Genomic DNA, 25,944 nt, shown 5'->3' with positions numbered 1-25,944 from the left:
GATGGAGGGACAGAGGGGTGGATGGATGGATGGATGGATGGATGGATGGATGGATGGATGGATGGATGGATGGATGGAGAGATGGATGGATGGATGGATGGATGGATGGATGGATGGATGGATGGATGGATGGATGGATGGATGGATGGATGAGGGATGGAGGCACAGAGGGACAGAGGGGTGGATGGATGGATGGATGGATGGATGGATGGATGGATGGATGGATGGATGAGGGATGGAGGCACAGAGGGACAGAGGGGTGGATGGATGGATGGATGGATGGATGGATGGAGGGATGGATGGATGGATGGATGGATGAGGGATGGAGGCACAGAGGGACAGAGGGGTGGATGGATGGATGGATGGATGGATGGATGGATGGATGGAGGGATGGATGGATGGATGGATGGATGAGGGATGGAGGCACAGAGGGACGGAGGGATGGATGGACAAAGGGATGGAGGGCTGGGTGGACAGAAGGAGCGCCAGCTCTGCTGGGAAGCCACCCCCCACCTCCCGCCTGCCCATCCCGGCTCGGGGCTCTGCTTTCCATCCCAAATGCCATCGCTTTAATCTAACCCGGCAGCAACAACCGGTAACCCCGGGTAGCCCCTCGATTGCCTCATCCTCCCGAGGGGGGGAATGAGCGGGAAGGGGAAGGAACCCTCCTGGGACCCCTCCTCTGCTCGGGCCCCGTGGCAGGGGATGGATGCGGCAGCAGCCGGGCACGGAGCCGCCTGCATCCCGCGGCCCCAACGCCCAGCCCGGGGCTGGGTGCGGGGGGGACGGGAGGAGCCGAGCCCGGGCCTTGGAGCATCCTCTGCCCTCCGCGTTGGCTTCACCAGCACCCGACCGGCGCCGAGGGCTGGGCGGCTGCATGGGACGTGCAAGGGACCCGGGACAAGGGACCCGGTACAAGGGACCCGGGACAAGGGACCCGGGACAAGAGACCCGGCACAAGGGACCCGGGACAAGGGACCCGGGACAAGAGACCCGGTACAAGGGACCCGGGACAAGAGACCCGGTACAAGGGACACGGGACAAGGGACCCGGGACAAGGGACCTGGTACAAGAGACCCGGGACAAGAGACCCGGCACAAGAGACCCGGGACAAGGGACCCGGTACAAGGGACCCGGGACAAGAGACCCTGCACAAGGGACCCGGGACAAGGGACCCTGCACAAGGGACCCGGTACAAGAGACCCGGCACAAGGGACCCGGTACAAGGCACCCGGCACAAGGGACCCGGGACAAGGGACCCGGCACAAGGGACCCGGTACAAGGGACCCGGTACAAGGGACCCGGTACAAGGGACCCGGCACAAGGGACCCGGTACAAGGGACCCAGTACAAGGGACCCGGGACAAGGGACCCGGTACAAGGGACCCAGTACAAGGGACCCGGGACAAGGGACCCGGCACAAGAGACCCGGCACAAGGGACCCGGTACAAGGGACCCGGTACAAGGGACCCGGGACAAGAGACCCGGGACAAGGGACCCAGTACAAGGGACCCGGGACAAGGGACCCGGCACAAGAGACCCGGCACAAGGGACCCGGTACAAGGGACCCGGTACAAGGGACCCGGCACAAGGGACCCGGTACAAGGGACCCGGGACAAGAGACCCGGGACAAGGGACCCGGTACAAGGGACCCGGTACAAGGGACCCGGGACAAGAGACCCGGGACAAGGGACCCGGTACAAGAGACCCGGTACAAGGGACCCGGAACAAGGGACCCGGTACAAGGGACCCGGAACAAGGGACCCGGGACAAGAGACCCGGTACAAGGGACCCGGAACAAGGGACCCGGGACAAGGGACCCGGAACAAGGGACCCGGTACAAGGGACCCGGTACAAGAGACCCGGTACAAGGGACCCGGTACAAGGGACCCGGTACAAGGGACCCGGTACAAGAGACCCGGTACAAGGGACCCGGGACAAGGGACCCGGTGCAAGGGACCCGGGACAAGGGACCCAGTGCAAGGGACCCGGTACAAGGGACCCGGTACAAGAGACCCAGTACAAGGGACCCTGCACAAGGGGCCCGGCACGAGGGACACGGTACAAGGGACCCTGCAAAAGGGACCTGGCGTAAGGGACCCAGTACAAGGGACCCTGCACAAGAGGCATGGCACAAGGGGCCAGGTACAAGGGACCCGGCGCAAGGGACCCTGCACAAGGGGCCCGGCACAAGGCCATTTGCATAGGGAGCTCTGCACAGGGAGGGCTGCCCAGGGAGCACTGCACAGGGAGGGCTGCCCAGGGAGCACTGCATAGGGAGCTCTGCACAGGGAGCGCTGCACAGGGAGCGCTGCACAGGGAGGGCTGCACAGGGAGGGCTGCACAGGGAGGGCTGCACAGGGAGCACTGCACAGGGAGGGCTGCACAGGGAGGGCTGCACAGGGAGCACTGCACAGGGAGGGCTGCACAGGGAGGGCTGCACAGGGAGGGCTGCACAGGGAGCACTGCACAGGGAGGGCTGCACAGGGAGCACTGCACAGGGAGGGCTGCATAGGGAGCGCTGCACAGGGAGCGCTGCACAGGGAGGGCTGCACAGGGAGGGCTGCACAGGGAGCGCTGCCCAGGCTGCTTGCACCGGGCGTTTGCCTGGGCCTGTTTACAAAGGTGTGTTTGCACAAGCCCATTTCCACAAGGCCGCTTGCACAAACGGCTTGCGCAGGGTGTTTGCACAAGGTGTTCACAGGGGCCGTTTACAAAGGCTGTTGGCACAAGATGCTGAGCGCAGGGAGGTCTGCCTGGGGTGATCTTCACAGGGCGTCTGCACAAAGCCCTTTGCACGGGGCACTTTGCACAAGGCATTTCCACAGCCCCTTTGCACAAGGCATTTACACACTGCATTTCCACAACCCCTTTGCACAAGGCATTTACACACTGCATTTCCACAGCCCCTTTGCACAAGGCATTTACACACTGCATTTCCACAGCCCCTTTGCACAAGGCATTTCCACACTGCATTTCCACAGCCCCTTTGCACAAGGCATTTACACACTGCATTTCCACAGCCCCTTTGCACAAGGCATTTACACACTGCATTTCCACAGCCCCTTTGCACAAGGCTTTTACACAAGGCTTTTGCACAACCCCTTTACACAAGGCTTTTGCACAACCCCTTCGCACAAGGCATTTACACAGCCCCTTTGCACAAGGCATTTACACAAGGCTTTTGCACAACCCCTTTACACAAGGCTTTTGCACAGCCCCTTTGTACAAGGCTTTTACACAAGGGTTTTGCCACAGCCCCTTTGTACAAGGCATTTACAGAAGGCTTTTGCACAACCCCTTTGCACAACCCCTTTGCACAAGGCTTTTGCACAAGGCTTTTGCACAGCCCCTTTGTACAAGGCTTTTACACAAGGCTTTTGCACAACCCCTTTGCACAAGGCTTTTGCACAGCCCCTTTGTACAAGGCTTTTACACAAGGCTTTTGCACAGCCCCTTTGCACAAGGCTTTTACGCAGCCCGTTTGCATGAGGCCACTTGCACAGGGCAGTTGGCACGGAGCATCCGCACAAGCAGCTTGCACAGACCCCTTACACAGAGCACTTTGCACCGGGTCTTTGCACAGGGTCTTTACACGGGGCATTTACACGAGCAGCTCGCACAGACCCCTTACACAGAGCACTTTGCACCGGGTCTTTACACAGGGTCTTTCCACGGGGCATTTACACGAGCAGCCCGCACAGACCCCTTACCCGGGGCTGTTCGCACCAGGGTCCGTTCCCGTTGCCCTCCATCCCTGCGGGCACCACGCACCACGTTTCACCATTCCCAACCTGCCGTCCCGGGAGGCGCTGGGGGCCGCTCCCCGGGTCATCCCCCCGCATCCCGGCCTCTGGAAGGCGGCCGCGGTCAAGGGCGCTTCCTGTTGATGTCCCTTTGTCGGGCGGGACAAACGCCCTGGCCCGCGGCCGCGCTCCTCGAGGATTTCCCGTCCCCAGGAACACGGCTTGGAACGGCCAAAGGAGCGGTGGGGAACGAGCCTGGAGCGGGAAGGGGCCGGGGTCGCTCCGAAGGGATCGGGAAGGAAGCTGTTAGATGAGGGGGAAATGAGTGGCAGGAGCTGATAAACGGTTGGGCAGCATCCAAGGTGTCCTGCACCCATGGGACACCACAGGGACCCCCTCGGCTCCATGTCATCCATCACTAATCCATGTCCTTCCATAGGGAATGGGACAAGGACCCCCTCAGCTCCATGTCATCCATCACTAATCCATGTCCTTCCATAGGGAATGGGACAAGGACCCCCTCAGCTCCATGTCATCCATCACTAATCCATGTCCTTCCATAGGGAATGGGACAAGGACCCCCTCAGCTCCATGTCATCCATCACTAATCCATGTCCTTCTATAAGGAATGGGACAAGGACCCCCTCAGCTCCATGTCATCCATCACTAATCCATGTCCTTCCATAGGGAATGGGACAAGGACCCCCTCAGCTCCGTGTCACCCATCACTAATCCATGTCCTTCCATAGGGAATGGGACAAGGACCCCCTCAGCTCCATGTCACCCATCACTAATCCATGTCCTTCCATAGGAAGAGGACAAAGACCCTCTCAGCTCCATGTCATCCATCACTAATCCATGTCCTTCCACAGGGAATGGGACAAGGACCCTGTTCACCCCTATATCACCCATCACTAGTCCGTGTGCTTCCATAGGGAATGGAACAAGGACCCTGCTCAGCCCTATATCAACCACCACTAATCCATGTGCTTCCATAGGGAATGGAACAAGGACCCTGCTCAGCCCTATATCAACCACCACTAATCCATGTGCTTCCATAGGGAATGGAACAAGGACCCTGCTCAGCCCTATATCAAACACCACTAATCCATGTGCTTCCATAGGGAATGGAACAAGGACCCTGCTCAGCCCTATATCAACCACCACTAATCCATGTGCTTCCATAGGGAATGGGACAAGGACCCTGCTCAGCCCTATATCAACCACCACTAATCCATGTGCTTCCACAGGGAATGGAACAAGGACCCTGCTCAGCCCTATATCAACCACCACTAATCCATGTGCTTCCATAGGGAATGGGACAAGGACCCTGCTCAGCCCTATATCAACCACCACTAATCCATGTGCTTCCATAGGGAATGGGACAAGGACCCTGCTCAGCCCTATATCAACCACCACTAATCCATGTGCTTCCATAGGGAATGGACAAGGACCCCACTCAGCCCTATCTCACCTGTCATTAGTCCATGTGTTTCCATAGGGAATGGACAAGGACCCCGCTCAGCCCTGTATCACCCATCCAGGGCACTGGCACCATGAGCATCCCCAGGATGCCGCGTTCCTGGAAGGTTTTCCCTGGCACATGGAGCCTTCCTGTCCCCTCCAGCCACCAGCACATCCCGGCTGGGATTTAAGGATATTCCTAGACGTTTCCTGCTGGATTATCCATGCCAAAGCTCCCCTGGCCTGGATCTGCTCCGAGCATCACAGCACAGCCTTCAGGAGCTCTGGGACGCAGCAGGAGAGGGGTTTGGATGGACTGAGACAGCCAAATCCATGGGGGGACTGGGAGCAGCGGGATGGGAGTAGGAGACGCAGCATTCCCGTATCCCGCCTGGCACCAGCCAGCACTAATGGGATGTGTGCAGTGACTGGGGAGCTCGTTCATCAGCCTCTGATGGGATCTGGGAAAATTGAATTCCCGGCCATCTGCAGCTGGGAAAGGAATTAAATTTGGGACAATGCTCCGGGGCGAGGCAGGGGCTGGCAGAGCCTTTCCTCAGGGAATTTGCTCCGGAGGCATCAGCACCTCATGTATGTTCCATAGAAAAGAGGGTTTGGATGTGGGATCCAGCTCTCAGGCACCGGGAAGGGGTCTGGGAACGGAGCGGGTCTCACTGCTCCAGTGGGGAAACTGAGACTCAGGAAGCCCAAACCCACCCATTAAATGGTTCCCTATGGATAAGGGTTATAGCACTGGAGCTTAATGGATCCAAATTCCGTTTGGGAATCTGGTTTTCTAACGCCCTTGTCTATGGCTGGTCTCAAATCCATGCCCAGAGCCACAGGGATGAACCTACAGGATCTGCCTGAGCCAAAAAGCAGGGAGAAAATCCCTGCTCCTGCTGCCAGGGAGGATTCGCTTCTGGATTTGGCAGCATCCCGATGGAGCCGGGCTGGGAGCAGCGATTCCCTCTCTGGAGCCAAGAACAGGGAGTCTTGGAACCAGCCCTGCTCCCCATCTGCATCCCTCCATATCCACAGCGAGGTGGCTGCATCCAGCAAGGATCCAGCCCCATCCCACATCCATGGAGTCACCACCAAGAGGTGCTTTGGCTCCTCATCCTGCAGGGAGGAGCGTTCCCATGGATGCTCCAGCAAGGAATCAATAGAGCCGTGGGTCCAGCCCTCCCGGAGCACCCTGACCCCCACTCAGTGCCACCAGCTCCCTGCTAAATGCCTCGGTGCGGTTCCAAAGAGCCGCGGATGGATGAGGGACCGGAGCGAGAAATTCCTCTCTTCCAGCAAATTCCAATGGTCAGCCCCCCCCCCCCTCCAAGCTCCCGACCTGATGATAGCAGCACCCAAACCACAGTTATCCCCTGCATGGGTGCAGCAGCAGCACCCAAACCCCATCTCCGTCCCTTGGGGTGCAACAAGAGCATCCCACATCCATCCAGTCTCTATCCTCACCCCGCATGTCTCTCCCTCCATGACCAGGCTATTCCCACATCCCAGCCCAACTTCCACATGCCTGGAGGTGCCCACAAGCCCGATGTGACCCCATGGGGCAGGGGAGGACCAGGACCCACAGCCTGAGCACCCCCCAGATCACTGCCGTGGCACACACAGTGCCTGCACGGGGGGATGCTGCACCCACAACCCATCACTTCTTTTGCCGCCGTGCACACAGTGCTTTAGCCGTTGGGGACCCCTCAATGGGGAGCAATGGGGTGCACACACCCCCCCCCCCAATATGGGGGTTCTATCTCTGCCCCCCCAGCTCGGTGGGGTGGGGAGGAAGCCGGCCCGGCCCCGCCCCATGGAAAGAAGCGCCCTGGGCGCATTGTTGAGCCTCGGCCCTTTTCCTCCCCTTTATGGCCCTGCCTGATGTGTTTGTGTCCGCGGGAGGAAGCACCGGGATGGGCGCCTGGAGCACCCGTGTCCAGCTCGGATCCCGGCCCCACACATGGGAACCGAGGCAGGAGCAGCCCCACAGCGCGGCACCCCAAGCCCTGCCAGCACCTCCTGTGGGGGTAGAATGATGGGGCGGGGGGGACGGGACGGGACAGAGCACCCAAATGGGGTCTCCCCAATGTGTGGGTGCAGTGCGGACACCCCCCAGCCCTATGGCACAGTGTGGACACCCCTAAACCCCTGGGCACACCATACCCCCCCCCCCCCAAGCTCCTTCCTGCTTAACCAGGCTGCCAACACGTCCTCAATTAGGCTTTGATTCATGGACCAGTCAGCCCATAATTGCATTGGGAGGAAGAGGAGGCACAGACATCTTCAGCCTCACCCCAGAGCGGGGTGTTTCGGAGGGGGGCAATGACCCCCAAGCCCTATATACCCCCATAGATACCCCCAGCACCCCCATGGCTCTAGTTGGGTGCTGGGACCCAGAGGGACTCCCCCCCCCCCCATAGGCAAAGCCGCTTTGCCCTGCCCTATAGAAGCCACCCCCTGTCCCTGTGCGGGGATGTCCCCAACCCTCGCAGGGGGCTCAGCGGACCCTGGGGCAGGGACCGGCCCCGCTCCGCTCCTTCCCCCTCCGTCAGCAGCTTTCGGCTGCTTCCCGTTTCCTTCCCTTCGCTTCCCAAAGCTCCATGGCTCTGCCTCGCTCCAGCCTTGACCCTGGAGCCCCCCCGACCCCCGAACCTCCCATCCCAACCCCAGCCCCACGGACACGGCTCTCACCCCCCCCCCCCCCCACCCCAAACCATGGGACACCGGGATCGGGGATAGGAGCAGGCGGACGGACGGAACCGCTCCAGGTTGGGGGACCCCCCCCCCCCAAGTCACCCCCTAAATCCGGGTGCGTCTGGAAGCACAGGAGCACCAAGGACCAGATGGGGGGCACCCTCCTGCCCCCCAGTGTGGTGCAAAGCGGGAGATGAGGGCTCAAGCAGGGTGCTGGGGGGGGGTCTGGGGGACACCCCCTTTCTCAGCACCCCCCTTCTCAACACCTCCCACCTTAGGACTGGCCCCATAGGGAACACGCTGCCGGCAGAGCGGGGCAGGGGGACACAGAGGGGACCCCAACTCCCCAGCCCCGCATTCCCAGCCTCTCCCAAGCACTTCGCACCCCCAAATCCATACAACCCCCCATAGGGATCCCCTCCCCTTTACACCGACACCCCCCCCCCCGTTTCCCGGTGACCCCCCCGCGGGTGGCTCACGGTGTCCTGGAGGGTGCCCATGGCGCGGCCCCGGCTCCCGGCTGCGCGGATCCACCGGGATCGACACCGGGATCGGGATCGGGACCGCCCGCTCCAGCCCATTTCCTCCGCCCCCCCCCCGCCTCCTTCCTCCGTGGGACACGGAGCTCTTCGTGTCCCTGAGCCCACGGGGGGGGCACACACGGACACGGCGCTTCCATCCCCACCACGGGACCCCCCCCCGGCCGCTCCGTGCCTCAGTTTCCCCATAGGGCTCTCCCGATGAGAACAGGGGTCCCGCAGCCCCCGGTCCCGCTGCAATGAGCACAGGGACACCCCCACCTCCCAGTATAAACCCGGGGACCCCCAGAGCCCGGCGCATCCATCCCACACGGGTCCTGGATCTGGGGTGGGAAGGGAGGATTGGGGGTCTAGAGTGAGATGGGAGGAGGTTGGAATGGGGGTCAAGGATGGGATGGGAAGCGGTCGGGATGGGGGTCCTGGGGGAGATGGAAGGAGGATTAGGGGACCTGGGTGGGGTGGGAAGTGGCTGGAATGGGGGTCGTGGGTGGGAAAGGAGAAGGATTAGGGGTCCCGGGTGGGATAAGAGGAGGTTGGAATGGGGGTCTAGGGTGGGATGGGAGAAGGATTAAGGTCCCCGGTGGGATGGGAGGCGGTCGGGACGGGGATCAGGGGTGGGAGGGGAGGAGGATTAGGGGTCCTGGGTGGGAACGGAGGTGAGTTGGGGGTCCCTGCTGGGAAAGGAAGCAGGTCGGGGGGGGTCTGGATGGGGTGGGAGGCAGCCGGGATGGAGATCCCGGTTGGGAAGGGATGAGGATAGAAGGTCCTGGGTGGGATGGGAGGCGGTCGGGATGGGGATCCGGTCCGGAAGGGAAGCGGCTCGGGGGTCTCGGGTGGGATGGGAGGAGGAGGAGCGGGGGACCTGCTTGGGAAGGGAGCGGTGGGGATGGGGATCGGATGGGAAGGGAGCATGGGGTGAGCCGGGGGGGGTCCCGCCGCCCCTACCTGCAGCACCTCGGAGCCGGGCGCGGCGTCCTCCGCCTTCAGGAAAACCTGCTGGCCCCGTCTGAAAAAGTGAAGGAGCGCGGTGAGGACATGCGGGAGCCCCGGCACCATCCCGGACCCCGGCTCCAGCTCCGGATCCTGATCCCGGCTCCGGATCCCTGATCCCGGCTCCCGGTTCTGGATCCCTGATCCCGATCTGGATCCCTGATCCCGGCTCCCGGCTCCGGATCCCTGATCCCGGCTCTGGATCCCGGTTCTGGATCCCTGATCCCGGCTCCGGATCCCGGTTCTGGATCCCTGATCCCAGCTCCCTGCTCCGGATCCCGGCTCCCAGCTCCCGGTTCTGGATCCCTGATCCCGGCTCTCGGCTCCGGATCCCTGATCCCGGCTCTGGATCCCTGATCCCGGCTCTCGGCTCCGGATCCCTGATCCCGGCTCTGGATCCCTGATCCCGGCTCTCGGCTCCGGATCCCTGATCCCGGCTCTGGATCCCTGATCCCAGCTCCCTGCTCCGGATCCCGGCTCCCGGCTCTGGATCCCGGTTCCCAGATCCCGGTTCCCGGCTCCGACCAGGGCTGAGCCCCGCCACCGCCTCCCCCCCCCGCCCCGCTCCGCCCCCCCCCGCCCTGCTCCGCACCGCACCCGTTGCGAGGCAGCGGCCCCGCGGGCTCCTATGGGGCTGGAGGGGGGGGGGGAATCTCTGAGGGGGTCCCCTATGGGGCAGATAAATGGGAACCCCCATAGGGTACCCTCCGACCCGCTCCGTCCCCTCCCGACCCGCTCCGCATCGCGTTCACACGCTCCGATGGGGATGAGGAGGGCCCTGTGGGGGGGTTCTGGGGTAGGCGGGGTCTCCTATGGGGCAGGTAAGGGGGAGCCCCCCATAGAAACCCCTCGCCCTGCTCCGCACCGCGTCTACTGCGGGACAGCGGCTCCACGGGCTTCTATGGGGCTGGGGGGCTCGGAGGGGGTCGCTTTGAGGCAGAGAAGGGGAATCCCCCCTAAATCCCATGTTGAACCCTTGGTGGGGTTTGGGGCACCTTCATCAACGGGGATCACCCCCAACACCCCTCTTCAGACCCCTTCTTAGGGGCTGTTCCCTAGGATAAGGTTGGGGTCCCCCCCCCAGTCCTCCCCAGTGGGGAACTGGAAGCTTCACCCCATTTGTAAGCAGCGATGCCCATTCCTGGCTTGGGGGTGGCTCTGCTGCAGGGCTCTGTATGGAGAGACCCCAGCTTCCCTCCCATCCCTGGGGAATATCACAGAGAGCATCCCCTTCTCGGATAGGGGGGACCTCGATTTTACCCCCCACGGGTGCAGGAGCCGCTCACCCCCATCTTCCTATCCCCCATCACCAGCAGTGGGAAATGGCCCCTCCCCATCCTTTCCCCAGGGATTTTGGGGGTGCTGCTCCCCTGCATGCGCTGAGCCATAGAGGGGACCCTTGGGACCACCCCACTGCAGCGTGCAGGGGGAAGAGGGGTGCTAAAAGGATGCTCCATCACCCAACATCCCCACCCCAAAGCCACGGAGCCTCAGGGTGGTGTCCAGATAAAAGAGGGAGGAGAGGGATGTGCCATAACGACACTGCTGCTCCTGCTCCTCTTGTCTCCCAGGAGCTGCTCAGCGCCTCCTCCCCAGCCAGTTCCCCAGCCTCGCTTATGGATGGGGTGGGAAATCCATGGGGAGCAGGGCCCTTTGTGGGGTGCCCAGCACCCCTCTCTCCCCGGCTGTGCAGCTCTGGTGCAGCGATGCTGCGTGCACAGCCGCGCTATCAGACATCAGAGAATACACACCCGACACGCGCGACCCCCGGTGGATGCAGGAGCTGCAGAGGGGGAGCTTTCACCGGGGTGAATGTGAAGGGCCCTGGTTTGGCCTCGCATCTCCCAGGAGCCAAGGGTCCTGCTGCTCCCCTGGGTGCTGGGGGGATTCGCTGGTGGCTCGTAGGGGCTCAACCCCCCGCACGTCGTGGGGGAGACACCCCCATGAATCCACCAAACCCGGGTGACGGAGGCAGAAACATCCCTGAGGGGATGCAGGGAGGTGCTCCTGGGTGCCCCCACCCCTGTGAGCATCCCCCATGGGGACATGGGCTTACAGGGAAATGCCCCCCAAAGCACCCTTGGGTGGCACCGCCAGGGTCCCTGTGAGTCCGGCAGCAGCAGGGTCCTGCTGTGTGCTGCAGCCTGCACCCCAAACCTGCACCCCTGTGTGGCACCCTGCACCTCCCACATTGCACCCCACATCCTGCTCCCTGCACCTCACATCCTGCATCCTTCTCTCTACACCCCACATCCCGTTCCCTGCACCCCACATCCTGCACCCCACATCCTGCACCCCACATCCTGCTCCCTGCACCCCACATCCTGCACTCCACATCCTGCTCCCTGCATCCCCCATCCTGCACCCCACATCCTGCTCCCTGCACCTCACATCCTGCATCTTTCTCTCTACACCCCACATCCCGTTCCCTGCACCCCACATCCCGTTCCCTGCACCCCACATCCTGCTCCCTGCACCCCACATCCTGCACTCCACATCCTGCTCCCTGCACCCCACATCCTGCACCCCACATCCTGCTCCCTGCACCCCACATCCCTCTCCATGCACCCCATATCCTGCTCCCTGCACCCCACATCCCTCTCTATGCACCCCATATCCTGCTCCCTGCACCCCCCATCCTGCACCCCACATCCTGCTCCCTGCATCCCCCATCCTGCACCCCACATCCTGCTCCCTGCACCCCCCATCCCTCTCCATGCACCCCATATCCTGCTCCCTGCACCCCCCATCCTGCACCCCACATCCTGCTCCCTGCACCCCACATCCCTCTCTATGCACCCCATATCCTGCTCCCTGCACCCCCCATCCTGCACCCCACATCCCTCTCTATGCACCCCATATCCTGCTCCCTGCACCCCCCATCCTGCACCCCACATCCCTCTCTATGCACCCCATATCCTGCTCCCTGCACCCCCCATCCTGCACCCCCCATCCCTCTCCATGCACCCCACATCCTGCTCCCTGCATCCCCATATCCCGCAGCCCCCCCGCTCCCGGCGGAGCCGCGGGGCCATCTAGCGGCCATCGCGGGGGGCTCCCACCGGCCAGACCCCGCCGGGGCCCGGGGACAGCGGCCCGGGGGCCGGGACCGCGTCCTGCCAAGGAGGGGTGGCACCGGGTGATGGGGATCAGCCCTGGGGGTGGCACAGGGTGATGGGGACCAGCCCCGGGTGATGGCACCGGGTGACGGGGACCAGCCCTGGGTGATGGGGACCAGCCCCAGGGGTTGCACAGGGTGATGGGGACCAGCCCTGGGTGATGGGGACCAGCCCTGGGTGATGGCACCGGGTGATGGGGACCAGCCCTGGGCGATGGGGACCAGCCCCGGGGGTGGCACAGAGTGATGGGGACCAGCCCCAGGGGTGGCACAGGGTGATGGGGATCAGCCTCTGGTCATGGCACAGGGTGATGGGGACCAGCCCCAGGGGTGGCACAGGGTGATGGGGATCAGCCTCTGGTCATGGCACAGGGTGATGGGGATCAGCCCTGGGTGATGGGGACCAGCCCCAGGGGTGGCACCGGGTGATGGGGACCAGCCCTGGGTGATGGCACCGGGTGATGGGGACCAGCCCTGGGTGATGGGGACCAGCCCCAGGGGTGGCACCGGGTGATGGGGACCAGCCCTGGGTGATGGGGACCAGCCCCAGGGGTGGCACCGGGTGATGGGGACCAGCCCTGGGTGATGGCACCGGGTGATGGGGACCAGCCCTGGGTGATGGGGACCAGCCCTGGGTGATGGCACCGGGTGATGGGGACGCGCCCTGGGGGTTGCACAGGGTGATGGGGACCAGCCTCTGGTCATGGCACCGGGTGATGGGGACCAGCCCCAGGGGTGGCACAGGATCGTGGTCACCTCACTCCTGTCTTCACCCTTTGCCAAGGCTCTTCCTCCACCCCAGCCTCAGTTTCCCCACATCACTGGGCGGGAATTGCCCAGATCCAGACTCTCTGGGATTCATCGCTATGGAAAAGGGCATAGCCCCACCGAGGGTTTGGGGTGCTGGGTATGAGCCCCACCGTTCCCTCCCCATCGCAGCAATCAGGAGTCAGCTGCTTGGAACCAGCTGTCATCATTCCCATTGCTGTGACCAGGGCCTCATGGACCCGATCCCCAAGATCAGTCCCTAAGGTCCCCATCTCTGAGGACCCTCCCATGAAGGTTGCCCCTGAGCATCACCTCTGCCTCTGCCCCATGGGTCAGACGTGGGTCTGAGCATGAAGCAGGTCCCCCCCATGGGGCTGGCACCCAGTGTCCCCCCCCAGGGGCTGGCACGTCATTGTCACCAGCACCATGCACGGAGCCAGGCCCCAGCTGCTCGGAGGACAGAGAACCATTGCTGAGCAGCACAAGGACGCAGTGTGGGGATGTCCCTGCTTCCCTGTCACCCTGCGGGCCTCGGGACAGTGGGGCAGGACACAGGGATGCTGGGACATGGGGGGCCTGGGGATGGGGCAGGGGGACATAGGGATGCAGGGACACGGGGATGCGGGGGACAGGGAGATTGAGGATGGCACAGGGTGACACACGGATGCAGGGATGTAGGGACATGGGGGGTGTGGGGATGGGGCAGTGGGACATAGGGATGTAGGGACACAGGGATGTAGGGACATGGGGGAACTGGGGACAGTGAAGGGGGACACGGGTGCAGGGATACAGGGGATTGAGGATGGAGGATGGCACAGTGTGACACAGGGATGCAGGGACACAGGGATGCAGGGACACTGGGATGCAGGGATGCTGGGATGCAGGCATACAGGGGGAGTGAGGATGGAGGATGGGGCAGTGGGACACTGGGATGCAGGGACACAGGGATGCAGGGGCACAGGGATTCAGGAGCACAAGGGTAGAGGGACACTGGGATGCAGGGACACAGGGGGATTGGGGATGGGGCAGCAGGACACAGGGACGCAGCTTTATGCAGCTCAGCCAGCGTGCATGCAGCAAAGTGCATCTCCCCATCCAGCTTAATGACCCGGTGTAATTATGGGCTGCTCCGGTACAATTAGGAGCTGCTCCAGCTCACTGGCTCACGCAAGCCCTCGGGAGCAGCATCCCTCGGAAGGGAACGTCACGGCCGGATGGGGGACACGCAGCACCAGCACAAGGAACAGAGCCAGGGAGAGGCAAAGGAGCGTTTCCCATCCTTGCTCCCGACGTTTCCATTCTCTCCGTGGTGTTTTCCCTGCTTCCCACTTGGCTGGCATCCTGTCCCTGCCCAGCGATCCGGGCATCCAGCCCTGCTCCACTGCGGGTGTTTAATGGCTTAAGAGGGAGCAAAGTTCATGCAGTCAATGTTAACCCTTACTTCACAGCAAGCGCACCAGGAAAAGCCTCTTTTGGGGGGTTAAATCCCAGTTTTCCTGGGAAAGCGGGAAGCGCCGGCACCAAACAGCATCAAAGCACCAAAGCCAAGGGATTTGGGGGGGTCCTCATAGCCCAGGTAGCCCCAGATCATCAGCACCTTCCTCCCCACAGCCAGCCCCTTTGAAGCTCCTGTGTAAGGGGGGAGCTGCAGGAAGCTGCCCCTAGAGCAGGATTTGGGGTGTACTGGGCATACTGGGAGCACTGGCGTGCTTGGTCCATGGGCTGGTGCTTGCCAGTGCTGCTGTCAATCAGGTCGGATGAGTGTGGCTTCATTAAGCTGGAGCTGGGATGGAGGGAGGGGGGGATGGATGGATGGATGGATGGATGGATGGATGGATGGATGGATGGATGGATGGATGGATGGAGGGATGATGGAGGGATGGATGGATGGATGAATGGATGGACGGAGGGAGGGAGGGAGGGATGACAGAGGGAGGATGGAGGGAGGGATGGATGGAGGGATGGATGGATGGATGGATGGATGGATGGATGGATGGATGGGTGGATGGATGGATGGATGGAGGGAGGGAGGGAGGGAGGGATGGAGGGAGGGATGGAGGGAGGGAGGGAGGGATGGAGGGATGGATGGAGGGAGGGAGGGAGGGAGGGAGGGAGGGAGGGAGGGAGGGAGGGAGGGAGGGATGGAGGGATGGAGGGATGGATGGAGAGATGGATGGATGGATGGATGGATGGATGGATGGATGGATGGGTGGATGGATGGATGGATGGAGGGAGGGAGGGAGGGATGGATGGAGGGAGGGAGGGAGGGAGGGAATCCAGAGCCACATTCCAACTACAGGGATTCAAACCTGGCCTGAGGATGGTGTCACCTCCCTAAGCACCCCTGACAGGGAGGGGACACGGGGACGACCACGAACTGGGGCTGCAGGGAAGCCTCCAGCATGGAAAACACCTCAACACTCCCCATATCCCATGGGAACAGCGAGTGGGGAGCCGGAGGCTGGGGGTCCCTGCTGCAGGACCCGGGCTGCAGCCGAGATCCAGGGATGTGGGTGCTCCAGGAGCGATTGGAGCTGCTGCAGCTCAATGCAGGAGCCGTGGCAGCAGAGCTGTTGATCCGAGCTCCAAACCCGTACGGAAATGGCTCCATCTGCTCCCCGCTTGGCTGCTAATCCCAGCGCAGCGCAGCCGGGCTCTCACCGGCGCTGCAGCGGCTGCAGATCCACGGAGCAGCTGCCGCGGGGCCCTGGTCCTCCATGGACAAACCCCAGCCCGACAGGGGGAGGGGGTGTGCATGCAAAGGGATGTGCGCTTGGGATGCATGGGATGCGCATGCATGGGGATAAGCATTTGGGGGGGGCCTGCAAGGAGATGAGCACTAGGGATGCATGGGGGTGTGCATGCAAGGAGATGGGAACTTGGGGTGCATGCAAGGGGGGGTGCATTTGGGATACATGGAGGGTGCATGCATGGGGGTAAGCATATGGGATGCATTGGGGGGGTGCCTGCAAGATGTGCACTTGGGATGTATGGGGATGTGCACGCAAGGGGATGTGCACTTGGGATGTATGGGGATGTGCGCTTGGGATGCATGGGGATGTGCATTTGGGATGCATGGGGATGTGCATTTGGGATGCATGGGGATGTGCACACAAAGGGGTGTGCACTTGGGATGCATGGGGATGTGCGCTTGGGATGCATGGGGATGTGCATTTGGGATGCATGGGGATGTGCATTTGGGATGCATGGGGATGTGCACACAAAGGGATGTGCACTTGGGATGCATGGGGATGTGCATACAAGGGGATGTGCACTTGGGATGTATGGGGATGTGCACTTGGGATGCACAGGGATGTCCATACAAGGGGATGTGCACTTGGGATGTATGGGGATGTGCACTTGGGATGCACAGGGATGTCCATACAAGGGGATGTGCACTTGGGATGTATGGGGATGTGCACTTGGGATGCACAGGGATGTCCATATAAGGGGATGTGCACTTGGGATGCATGGGGGTGCACATGTGTGTGCCAGAGGATGCAGGGCTGAGGCTGGGCATGCGCAGGGTGTTTGTGCATGTAGCGTGTTCACACGTGTGTGCACAGCACACACACACGTGTGGGGGGTGCAGATGTGCATGGGGGGTGCAGGCACCTTGTGCATGCTCCTGCGTGGGGGTGCATGTGTGGGGTGCACACTTGTGGGGGGGCTGTAGCTGTGTGTGTGCATGGGGTGCACATGTGAGTGTGCGCACACTTCCCATCCAATGGCCAACAGGTGGTCCCCAGCGCTGAGCTCAGAGGGAATAGGAACCCCCCAGCCCCACATCTGCCCCACGGCTGCCCCACAGCATCCCCAAAGCCACTCCATGTCCCCCATTTGCCCCCAGTGCACTCCATTTGCATCCTGCAGAGCCCCATCCTGCTCCCCCACATGGGCATGTAGAGGGGCACAGGGTCTATCCTGGTTTGGGACCCCCATTCCCATTCCAGCATGGACCAGGAGCATCTGGGAATCACCGATTCACCCCATCCCACCCTAAAAGCTGACAGCACCTCTGGATGCACCGTGAGCCCCACAGACACCCCACATCCAAAGGGATGCGGGGACCTGGTAGCAGCACATCCCGGGCATGGGCAGGGATGGTTTTCCTGCTGGGATTTGGAGCTGGATAATGAAGGGGCCGGCTGAGGGATCGATGCTGGTGATGAATAAGCGATGGAGCCCTCGGAGGGTCTCTATGGAGACAGCTCTGAGCGCTCCGGGTACCACCGGCAGCTCCCGCATCCCAGAGCCGCAGTGACGAGCGGGATGGGATGGATCCACATGGGATCGACCCACAGGGAGCTGCCTTGGCCGGTCCCTGGCCTGAGCAGGCCCCATGGTGGCCACGGGCACCTCCAGCCTGGCTTGCGAGGGCTGCGGCACCTGGGGTGGCTCCTGCGGTCACACAGGGATCCCTGCGACCATCCCACAGGTGGGCACCCACAGAGGGCTGGGGGACAATGGCAGCCATGGGGACTGCATGCACCCATGGGGACAGTGTGTGTCCATAAGGACTGCATGGATCCATAGGGACAGTGTGTAGCCATGGGGACAGAGTGCGTCCATAGGGACAGAGTGCGTCCATAGGGACAGTGTGTGTCCATAGGGACAGTGTGTGTCCATGGGGACAGTGTGTGTCCATAGGGACAGTGTGTGTCCATGGGGACAGTGTGTGTCCATAGGACAGTGTGTGTCCATGGGGACAGTGTGTGTCCATAGGACAGTGTGTGTCCATAGGACAGTGTGTGTCCATAGGGACAGTGTGTGTCCATAGGACAGTGTGTGTCCATGGGGACAGAGTGCGTCCATAGGGACAGTGTGTGTCCATAGGGACAGTGTGTAGCCATGGGGACAGTGTGTGTCCATGGGGACAGAGTGCGTCCATAGGGACAGTGTGTGTCCATGGGGACAGTGTGCATCCATGGGGACAAAGTGCGTCCATAGGGACAGTGTGTGTCCATAGGGACAGTGTGTGTCCATAGGACAAAGTGCGTCCATAGGGACAGTGTGTGTCCATAGGACAGTGTGTGTCCATAGGACAGTGTGTGTCCATAGGGACAGTGTGTGTCCATAGGACAGTGTGTGTCCATGGGGACAGTGTGTGTCCATAGGGACAGTGTGTGTCCATGGGGACAGTGTGTGTCCATAGGACAGTGTGTGTCCATAGGGACAGTGTGTGTCCATAGGACAGTGTGTGTCCATAGGGACAGTTTGTGTCCATGGAGACAGAGTGTGTCCATAGGGACAGTGTGTGTCCATGGGGACAGTGTGAGTCCATAGGGACAGTGTGTGTCCATAGGACAGTGTGTGTCCATAGGACAGTGTGTGTCCATGGGGACAGTGTGTGTCCATGGGGACAGTGTGTGTCCATAGGACAGTGTGTGTCCATGGGGACAGTTTGTGTCCATGGAGACAGAGTGTGTCCATAGGACAGTGTGTAGCCATGGGGACAGTGTGTGTCCATGGGGACAGAGTGCGTCCATAGGGACAGTGTGTGTCCATAGGGACAGTGTGTAGCCATGGGGACAGTGTGTGTCCATGGGGACAAAGTGCGTCCATAGGGACAGTGTGTGTCCATAGGACAGTGTGTGTCCATAGGGTCAGTGTGTGTCCATGGGGACAGTGTGTGTCCATAGGACAGTGTGTGCCCATAAAACAGTGTGTGTCCATGGGGACAGTGTGTGTCCATAGGGACAGTTTGTGTCCATGGAGACAGAGTGTGTCCATAGGGACAGTGTGTGTCCATGGAGACAGAGTGTGTCCATAGGGACAGTGTGTGTCCATAGGACAGTGTGTGTCCATAGGACAGTGTGTGTCCATAGGGACAGTGTGTGCCCATAAAACAGTGTGTGTCCATAGGACAGTGTGTGTCCATGGGGACAGTGTGTGTCCATAGGACAGTGTGTGTCCACGGGGACAGTGTGTGTCCATAGGACAGTGTGTGTCCATGGGGACAGTGTGTGTCCATAGGACAGTGTGTGTCCATGGGGACAGTGTGTGTCCATGGGGACAGTTTGTGTCCATGGAGACAGAGTGTGTCCATAGGGACAGTGTGTGTCCATAAGGACAGTGTGTGTCCATGGGGACAGTGTGTGTCCATAGGACAGTGTGTGTCCATAGGGACAGTTTGTGTCCATGGAGACAGAGTGTGTCCATAGGGACAGTGTGTGTCCATAGGACAGTGTGTGTCCATAGGGACAGTGTGTGTCCACAGGACAGTGTGTGTCCATAGGGACAGTTTGTGTCCATGGAGACAGTGTGTGTCCATAGGACAGTGTGTGTTCATAGGGACAGTTTGTGTCCATGGAGACAGAGTGTGTCCATAGGACAGTGTGTGTCCATGGGGACAGTGTGTGTCCATAGGACAGTGTGTGTCCATAGGACAGTGTGTGCCCATAGGGACAGTGTGTGTCCATAGGACAGTGTGTGTCCATAGGGACAGTGTGTGTCCATAGGACAGTGTGTGTCCATGGGGACAGTTTGTGTCCATGGAGACAGAGTGTGTCCATAGAGACAGTGTGTGTCCATAGGGACAGTTTGTGTCCATGGAGACAGAGTGTGTCCATAGGGACAGTGTGTGTCCATGGGGACAGTGTGTGTCCATAGGGACAGTGTGTGCCCATAGGGACAGTGTGTGTCCATAGGACAGTGTGTGGCCATAGGGACAGTGTGTGTCCATAGGACAGTGTGTGTCCATGGGGACAGTGTGTGTCCATAGGGACAGTGTGTGCCCATAGGGACAGTGTGTGTCCATAGGACAGTGTGTGGCCATAGGGACAGTGTGTGTCCATAGGACAGTGTGTGTCCATAGAGACAGTGTGTGTCCATAGGGACAGCATATGCCCATAGTACAGAGCGTGTCCATGGGGACAGCATGTGCCCTGAGGGACAACACGTGTCCGAAAGGGACAGCAGGTACCTGCAGGGCCAGCACGTGTGCAGGGGCACAGCAGCGTGTCAGGGGACAGCACGTGTGGTGTGAGGGACAGACATTGCCTGCAGGGACAGTGTGTGTCCATAGCACAGTGTGTGTCCATAGGGACAGTGTGTGTCCATGGGGACAGTGTGTGTCCATAGGACAGTGTGTGTCCATGGGGACAGTGTGTGTCCATAGGACAGTGTGTGTCCATAGGGACAGTGTGTGTCCATAAGACAGTGTGTGTCCATAGGACAGTGTGTGTCCATGGGGACAGTGTGTGTCCATAGGACAGTGTGTGTCCATGGGGACAGTGTGTGTCCATAGGACAGTGTGTGTCCATAGGGACAGTGTGTGTCCATAAGACAGTGTGTGTCCATAGGGACAGTGTGTGTCCATGGGGACAGTGTGTGTCCATAGGACAGTGTCTGTCCATAGGGACAGTGTGTGTCCATGGGGACAGTGTGTGTCCATAGGACAGTGTGTGTCCATGGGGACAGTGTGTGTCCATGGGGACAGTGTGTGTCCATGGGGACAGTGTGTGTCCATAGGGACAGTGTGTGTCCATAGGACAGTGTGTGTCCATGGGGACAGTGTGTGTCCATAGGGACAGTGTGTGTCCAAAGAACAGTGTGTGTCCATAGGGACAGTGTGTGTCCAAAGAACAGTGTGTGTCCATAGGGACAGTGTGTGTCCAAAGAACAGTGTGTGTCCATAGGGACAGTGTGTGTCCAAAGAACAGTGTGTGTCCATAGGGACAGTGTGTGTCCATAGGTACAGTGTGTGTCCAAAGAACAGTGTGTGTCCATAGGGACAGTGTGTGTCCATGGGGACAGTGTGTGCCCATGGGGACAGTGTGTGTCCATAGGGACAGTGTGTGTCCATAGGGACAGTGTGTGCCCATGGGGACAGTGTGTGTCCATAGGACAGTGTGTGTCCATGGGGACAGTGTGTGCCCATAAAACAGTGTGTGTCCATAGGGACAGTGTGTGTCCATAGGACAGTGTGTGTCCATGGGGACAGTGTGTGTCCATAGGACAGTGTGTGTCCATAGGACAGTGTGTGTCCATGGGGACCATGTCTGTCCATAGGACAGTGTGTGTCCATAAAACAGTGTGTGTCCATAGGGACAGTGTGTGTCCATAGGACAGTGTGTGTCCATGGGGACAGTGTGTGTCCATAGGACAGTGTGTGTCCATAGGACAGTGTGTGTCCATAGGGACAGTGTGTGTCCATAGGGACCATGTCTGTCCATAGGACAGTGTGTGTCCATAAAACAGTGTGTGTCCATAGGGACAGTGTGTGTCCATGGGGACAGTGTGTGTCCATAGGACAGTGTGTGTCCATAGGACAGTGTGTGTCCATAGGGACAGTGTGTGTCCATGGGGACAGTGTGTGTCCATAGGGAAAGTGTGTGTCCAAAGAACAGTGTGTGTCCATAGGGACAGTGTGTGTCCATGGGGACAGTGTGTGTCCAAAGAACAGTGTGTGTCCATAGGACAGTGTGTGTCCATAGGGACAGTGTGTGTCCATAGGACAGTGTGTGTCCATGGGGACAGTGTGTGTCCATAGGACAGTGTGTGTCCATAGGGACAGTGTGTGTCCATGGGGACAGTGTGTGTCCATAGGACAGTGTGTGTCCATGGGGACAGTGTGTGTCCATAGGACAGTGTGTGTCCATAGGGACAGTGTGTGTCCATGGGGACAGTGTGTGTCCATAGGGACAGTGTGTGTCCATGGGGACAGTGTGTGTCCATAGGACAGTGTGTGTCCATAGGGACAGTGTGTGTCCATAGGACAGTGTGTGTCCATAGGGACAGTGTGTGTCCATGGGGACAGTGTGTGTCCATAGGACAGTGTGTGTCCATGGGGACAGTGTGTGTCCATAGGGACAGTGTGTGTCCATGGGGACAGTGTGTGTCCATAGGACAGTGTGTGTCCATAGGTACAGTGTGTGTCCATGGGGACAGTGTGTGTCCATAGGACAGTGTGTGTCCATAGGGACAGTGTGTGTCCATGGGGACAGTGTGTGTCCATAGGACAGTGTGTGTCCATGGGGACAGTGTGTGTCCATAGGGACAGTGTGTGTCCATGGGGACAGTGTGTGTCCATAGGACAGTGTGTGTCCATGGGGAGAGTGTGTGTCCATGGGGAATGTGTGTCCATAGGGACAGTGTGTGTCCATGGGGACAGTGTGTGTCCATGGGGACAGTGTGTGTCCATAGGACAGTGTGTGTCCATGGGGACAGTGTGTGTCCATAGGGACAGTGTGTGTCCATGGGGACAGTGTGTGTCCATAGGGACAGTGTGTGTCCAAAGAACAGTGTGTGTCCATAGGGACAGTGTGTGTCCATAGGACAGTGTGTGTCCATGGGGACAGTGTGTGTCCATAGGGACAGTGTGTGTCCATAGGGACAGTGTGTGTCCATAGGACAGTGTGTGTCCATGGGGACAGTGTGTGTCCATGGGGACAGTGTGTGTCCATAGGACAGTGTGTGTCCATGGGGACAGTGTGTGTCCATAGGGACAGTGTGTGTCCATAGGGACAGTGTGTGTCCATGGGGACAGTGTGTGTCCATAGGGACAGTGTGTGTCCAAAGAACAGTGTGTGTCCATAGGGACAGTGTGTGTCCATAGGACAGTGTGTGTCCATGGGGACAGTGTGTGTCCATAGGACAGTGTGTGTCCATAGGACAGTGTGTGTCCATGGGGACAGTGTGTGTCCATAGGGACAGTGTGTCTCCATAGGACACTGTGTGTCCAAGGGGACAGTGTGTGTCCATAGGACAGTGTGTGTCCATAGGACAGTGTGTGTCCATGGGGACAGTGTGTGTCCATAGGACAGTGTGTGTCCATAGGGACAGTGTGCGTCCATAGGACAGTGTGTGTCCATAGGACAGTGTGTGTCCGTAGGGACAGTGTGTGTCCATAGGACAGTGTGTGCCCATAGCGACAGTGTGTGTCCATAGGACAGTGTGTGTCCATGGGGACAGTGTGTGTCCATGGGGACAGTGTGTGACCATAGGACAGTGTGTGTCCATAGGGACAGTGTGTGTCCATAGGACAGTGTGTGCCCATAGCGACAGTGTGTGTCCATAGGACAGTGTGTGTCCATGGGGACAGTGTGTGTCCATGGGGACAGTGTGTGTCCATAGGACAGTGTGTGTCCATAGGACAGTGTGTGTCCATAGGGACAGTGTGTGTCCATGGGGACAGTGTGTGACCATAGGACAGTGTGTGTCCATAGGGACAGTGTGTGTCCATAGGGACAGTGCGTGTCCATGGGGACAGTGTGTGACCATAGGACAGTGTGTGTCCATAGGACAGTGTGTGTCCATAGGACAGTGTGTGTCCATGGGGACAGTGTGTGTCCATAGGACAGTGTGTGTCCATAGGGACAGTGTGTGTCCATGGGGACAGTGTGTGTCCATAGGACAGTGTGTGTCCATGGGGACAGTGTGTGTCCGTAGGGACAGTGTGTGTCCATGGGGACAGTGTGTGTCCATAGGACAGTGTGTGTCCATAGGGAAAGTGTGTGTCCATAGGACAGTGTGTGTCCATGGGGACAGTGTGTGTCCATAGGACAGTGTGTGTCCATAGGGACAGTGTGTGTCCATGGGGACAGTGTGTGTCCATAGGACAGTGTGTGTCCATGGGGACAGTGTGTGTCCGTAGGGACAGTGTGTGTCCATGGGGACAGTGTGTGTCCGTAGGGACAGTGTGTGTCCATAGGACAGTGTGTGTCCATGGGGACAGTGTGTGTCCGTAGGGACAGTGTGTGTCCATGGGGACAGTGTGTGTCCATAGGACAGTGTGTGCCCATAGCGACAGTGTGTGTCCATAGGGACAGTGTGTGTCCATAGGACAGTGTGTGTCGATAGGGACAGTGTGTGTCCATAGGACAGTGTGTGTCCATAGGGAGAGTGTGTGTCCATAGCACAGTGTGTGTCCATGGGGACAGTGTGTGTCCATAGTGACAGTGTGTGTCCATAGGGACCGTGTCTGTCCATAGGACAGTGTGTGTCCATAGGACAGTGTGTGTCCATGGGGACAGTGTGTGTCCATAGGACAGTGTGTGTCCATAGGACAGTGTGTGTCCATGGGGACAGTGTGTGTCCATAGGACAGTGTGTGTCCATGGGGACAGTGTGTGTCCATAGGACAGTGTGTGTCCATAGGGAGAGTGTGTGTCCATGGGGACAGTGTGTGTCCATGGGGACAGTGTGTGCCCATAAAGCAGTGTGTGTCCATAGGGACAGTGTGTGTCCATAGGGACAGTGTGTGTCCATAGGACAGTGTGTGTCCATAGGGACAGTGTGTGTCCATAGGACAGTGTGTGTCCATGGGGACAGTGTGTGTCCATAGGACAGTGTGTGTCCATGGGGACAGTGTGTGTCCATAGGACAGTGTGTGTCCATGGGGACAGTGTGTGTCCATAGGGACAGTGTGTGCCCATAGGGACAGTGTGTGTCCATAGGACAGTGTGTGTCCATAGGGAGAGTGTGTGTCCATAGGACAGTGTGTGTCCATAGGGACAGTGTGTGTCCATAGGACAGTGTGTGTCCATAGGGACAGTGTGTGTCCATAGGACAGTGTGTGTCCATAGGACAGTGTGTGTCCATAGGACAGTGTGTGTCCGTGGGGACAGTGTGTGTCCATAGGGACAGTGTGTGTCCGTGGGGACAGTGTGTGTCCATGGGGACAGTGTGTGTCCATAGGACAGTGTGTGTCCACGGGGACAGTGTGTGTCCATAGGACAGTGTGTGTCCATGGGGACAGTGTGTGTCCATAGGACAGTGTGTGTCCATGGGGACAGTGTGTGTCCATGGGGACAGTTTGTGTCCATGGAGACAGAGTGTGTCCATAGGGACAGTGTGTGTCCATAAGGACAGTGTGTGTCCATGGGGACAGTGTGTGTCCATAGGACAGTGTGTGTCCATAGGGACAGTTTTTGTCCATGGAGACAGAGTGTGTCCATAGGGACAGTGTGTGTCCATAGGACAGTGTGTGTCCATAGGGACAGTGTGTGTCCACAGGACAGTGTGTGTCCATAGGGACAGTTTGTGTCCATGGAGACAGTGTGTGTCCATAGGACAGTGTGTGTTCATAGGGACAGTTTGTGTCCATGGAGACAGAGTGTGTCCATAGGACAGTGTGTGTCCATGGGGACAGTGTGTGTCCATAGGACAGTGTGTGTCCATAGGACAGTGTGTGCCCATAGGGACAGTGTGTGTCCATAGGACAGTGTGTGTCCATAGGGACAGTGTGTGTCCATAGGACAGTGTGTGTCCATGGGGACAGTTTGTGTCCATGGAGACAGAGTGTGTCCATAGAGACAGTGTGTGTCCATAGGGACAGTTTGTGTCCATGGAGACAGAGTGTGTCCATAGGGACAGTGTGTGTCCATGGGGACAGTGTGTGTCCATAGGGACAGTGTGTGCCCATAGGGACAGTGTGTGTCCATAGGACAGTGTGTGGCCATAGGGACAGTGTGTGTCCATAGGACAGTGTGTGTCCATGGGGACAGTGTGTGTCCATAGGGACAGTGTGTGCCCATAGGGACAGTGTGTGTCCATAGGACAGTGTGTGGCCATAGGGACAGTGTGTGTCCATAGGACAGTGTGTGTCCATGGGGACAGTGTGTGTCCATAGGGACAGTGTGTGCCCATAGGGACAGTGTGTGTCCATAGGACAGTGTG

The 25,944-nt window shown here is 59.5% G+C and overlaps 1 protein-coding gene across 2 annotated transcripts in view; it reads right to left on the bottom strand.

Moving 5' to 3' along the window:
- Positions 1-25,944, bottom strand: part of PDE2A (phosphodiesterase 2A) — a 79,941-nt gene that overhangs the window by 24,419 nt on the left and 29,578 nt on the right. The window contains exon 2 of one of the 2 annotated variants that reach the window (XM_061442148.1): positions 9,394-9,454. In XM_061442148.1, coding sequence (XP_061298132.1) covers positions 9,394-9,454 — 61 coding nt within the window. Of the gene's footprint in view, positions 1-8,388; positions 8,506-9,393; positions 9,455-25,944 lie in introns of those variants that run through there. The other variant, XM_061442147.1, reaches the window with a different exon arrangement.

The sequence above is a fragment of the Pezoporus flaviventris genome, unplaced genomic scaffold (assembly GCF_033815535.1).
Source record: "Pezoporus flaviventris isolate CSIRO_AGI_PZ_B2104156 unplaced genomic scaffold, CSIRO_AGI_Pfla_v1 ptg000215l, whole genome shotgun sequence".
In the NCBI taxonomy this organism is placed as follows: domain Eukaryota; kingdom Metazoa; phylum Chordata; class Aves; order Psittaciformes; family Psittacidae; genus Pezoporus; species Pezoporus flaviventris.
This window is presented reverse-complemented; position numbering and strand designations above follow the sequence as displayed.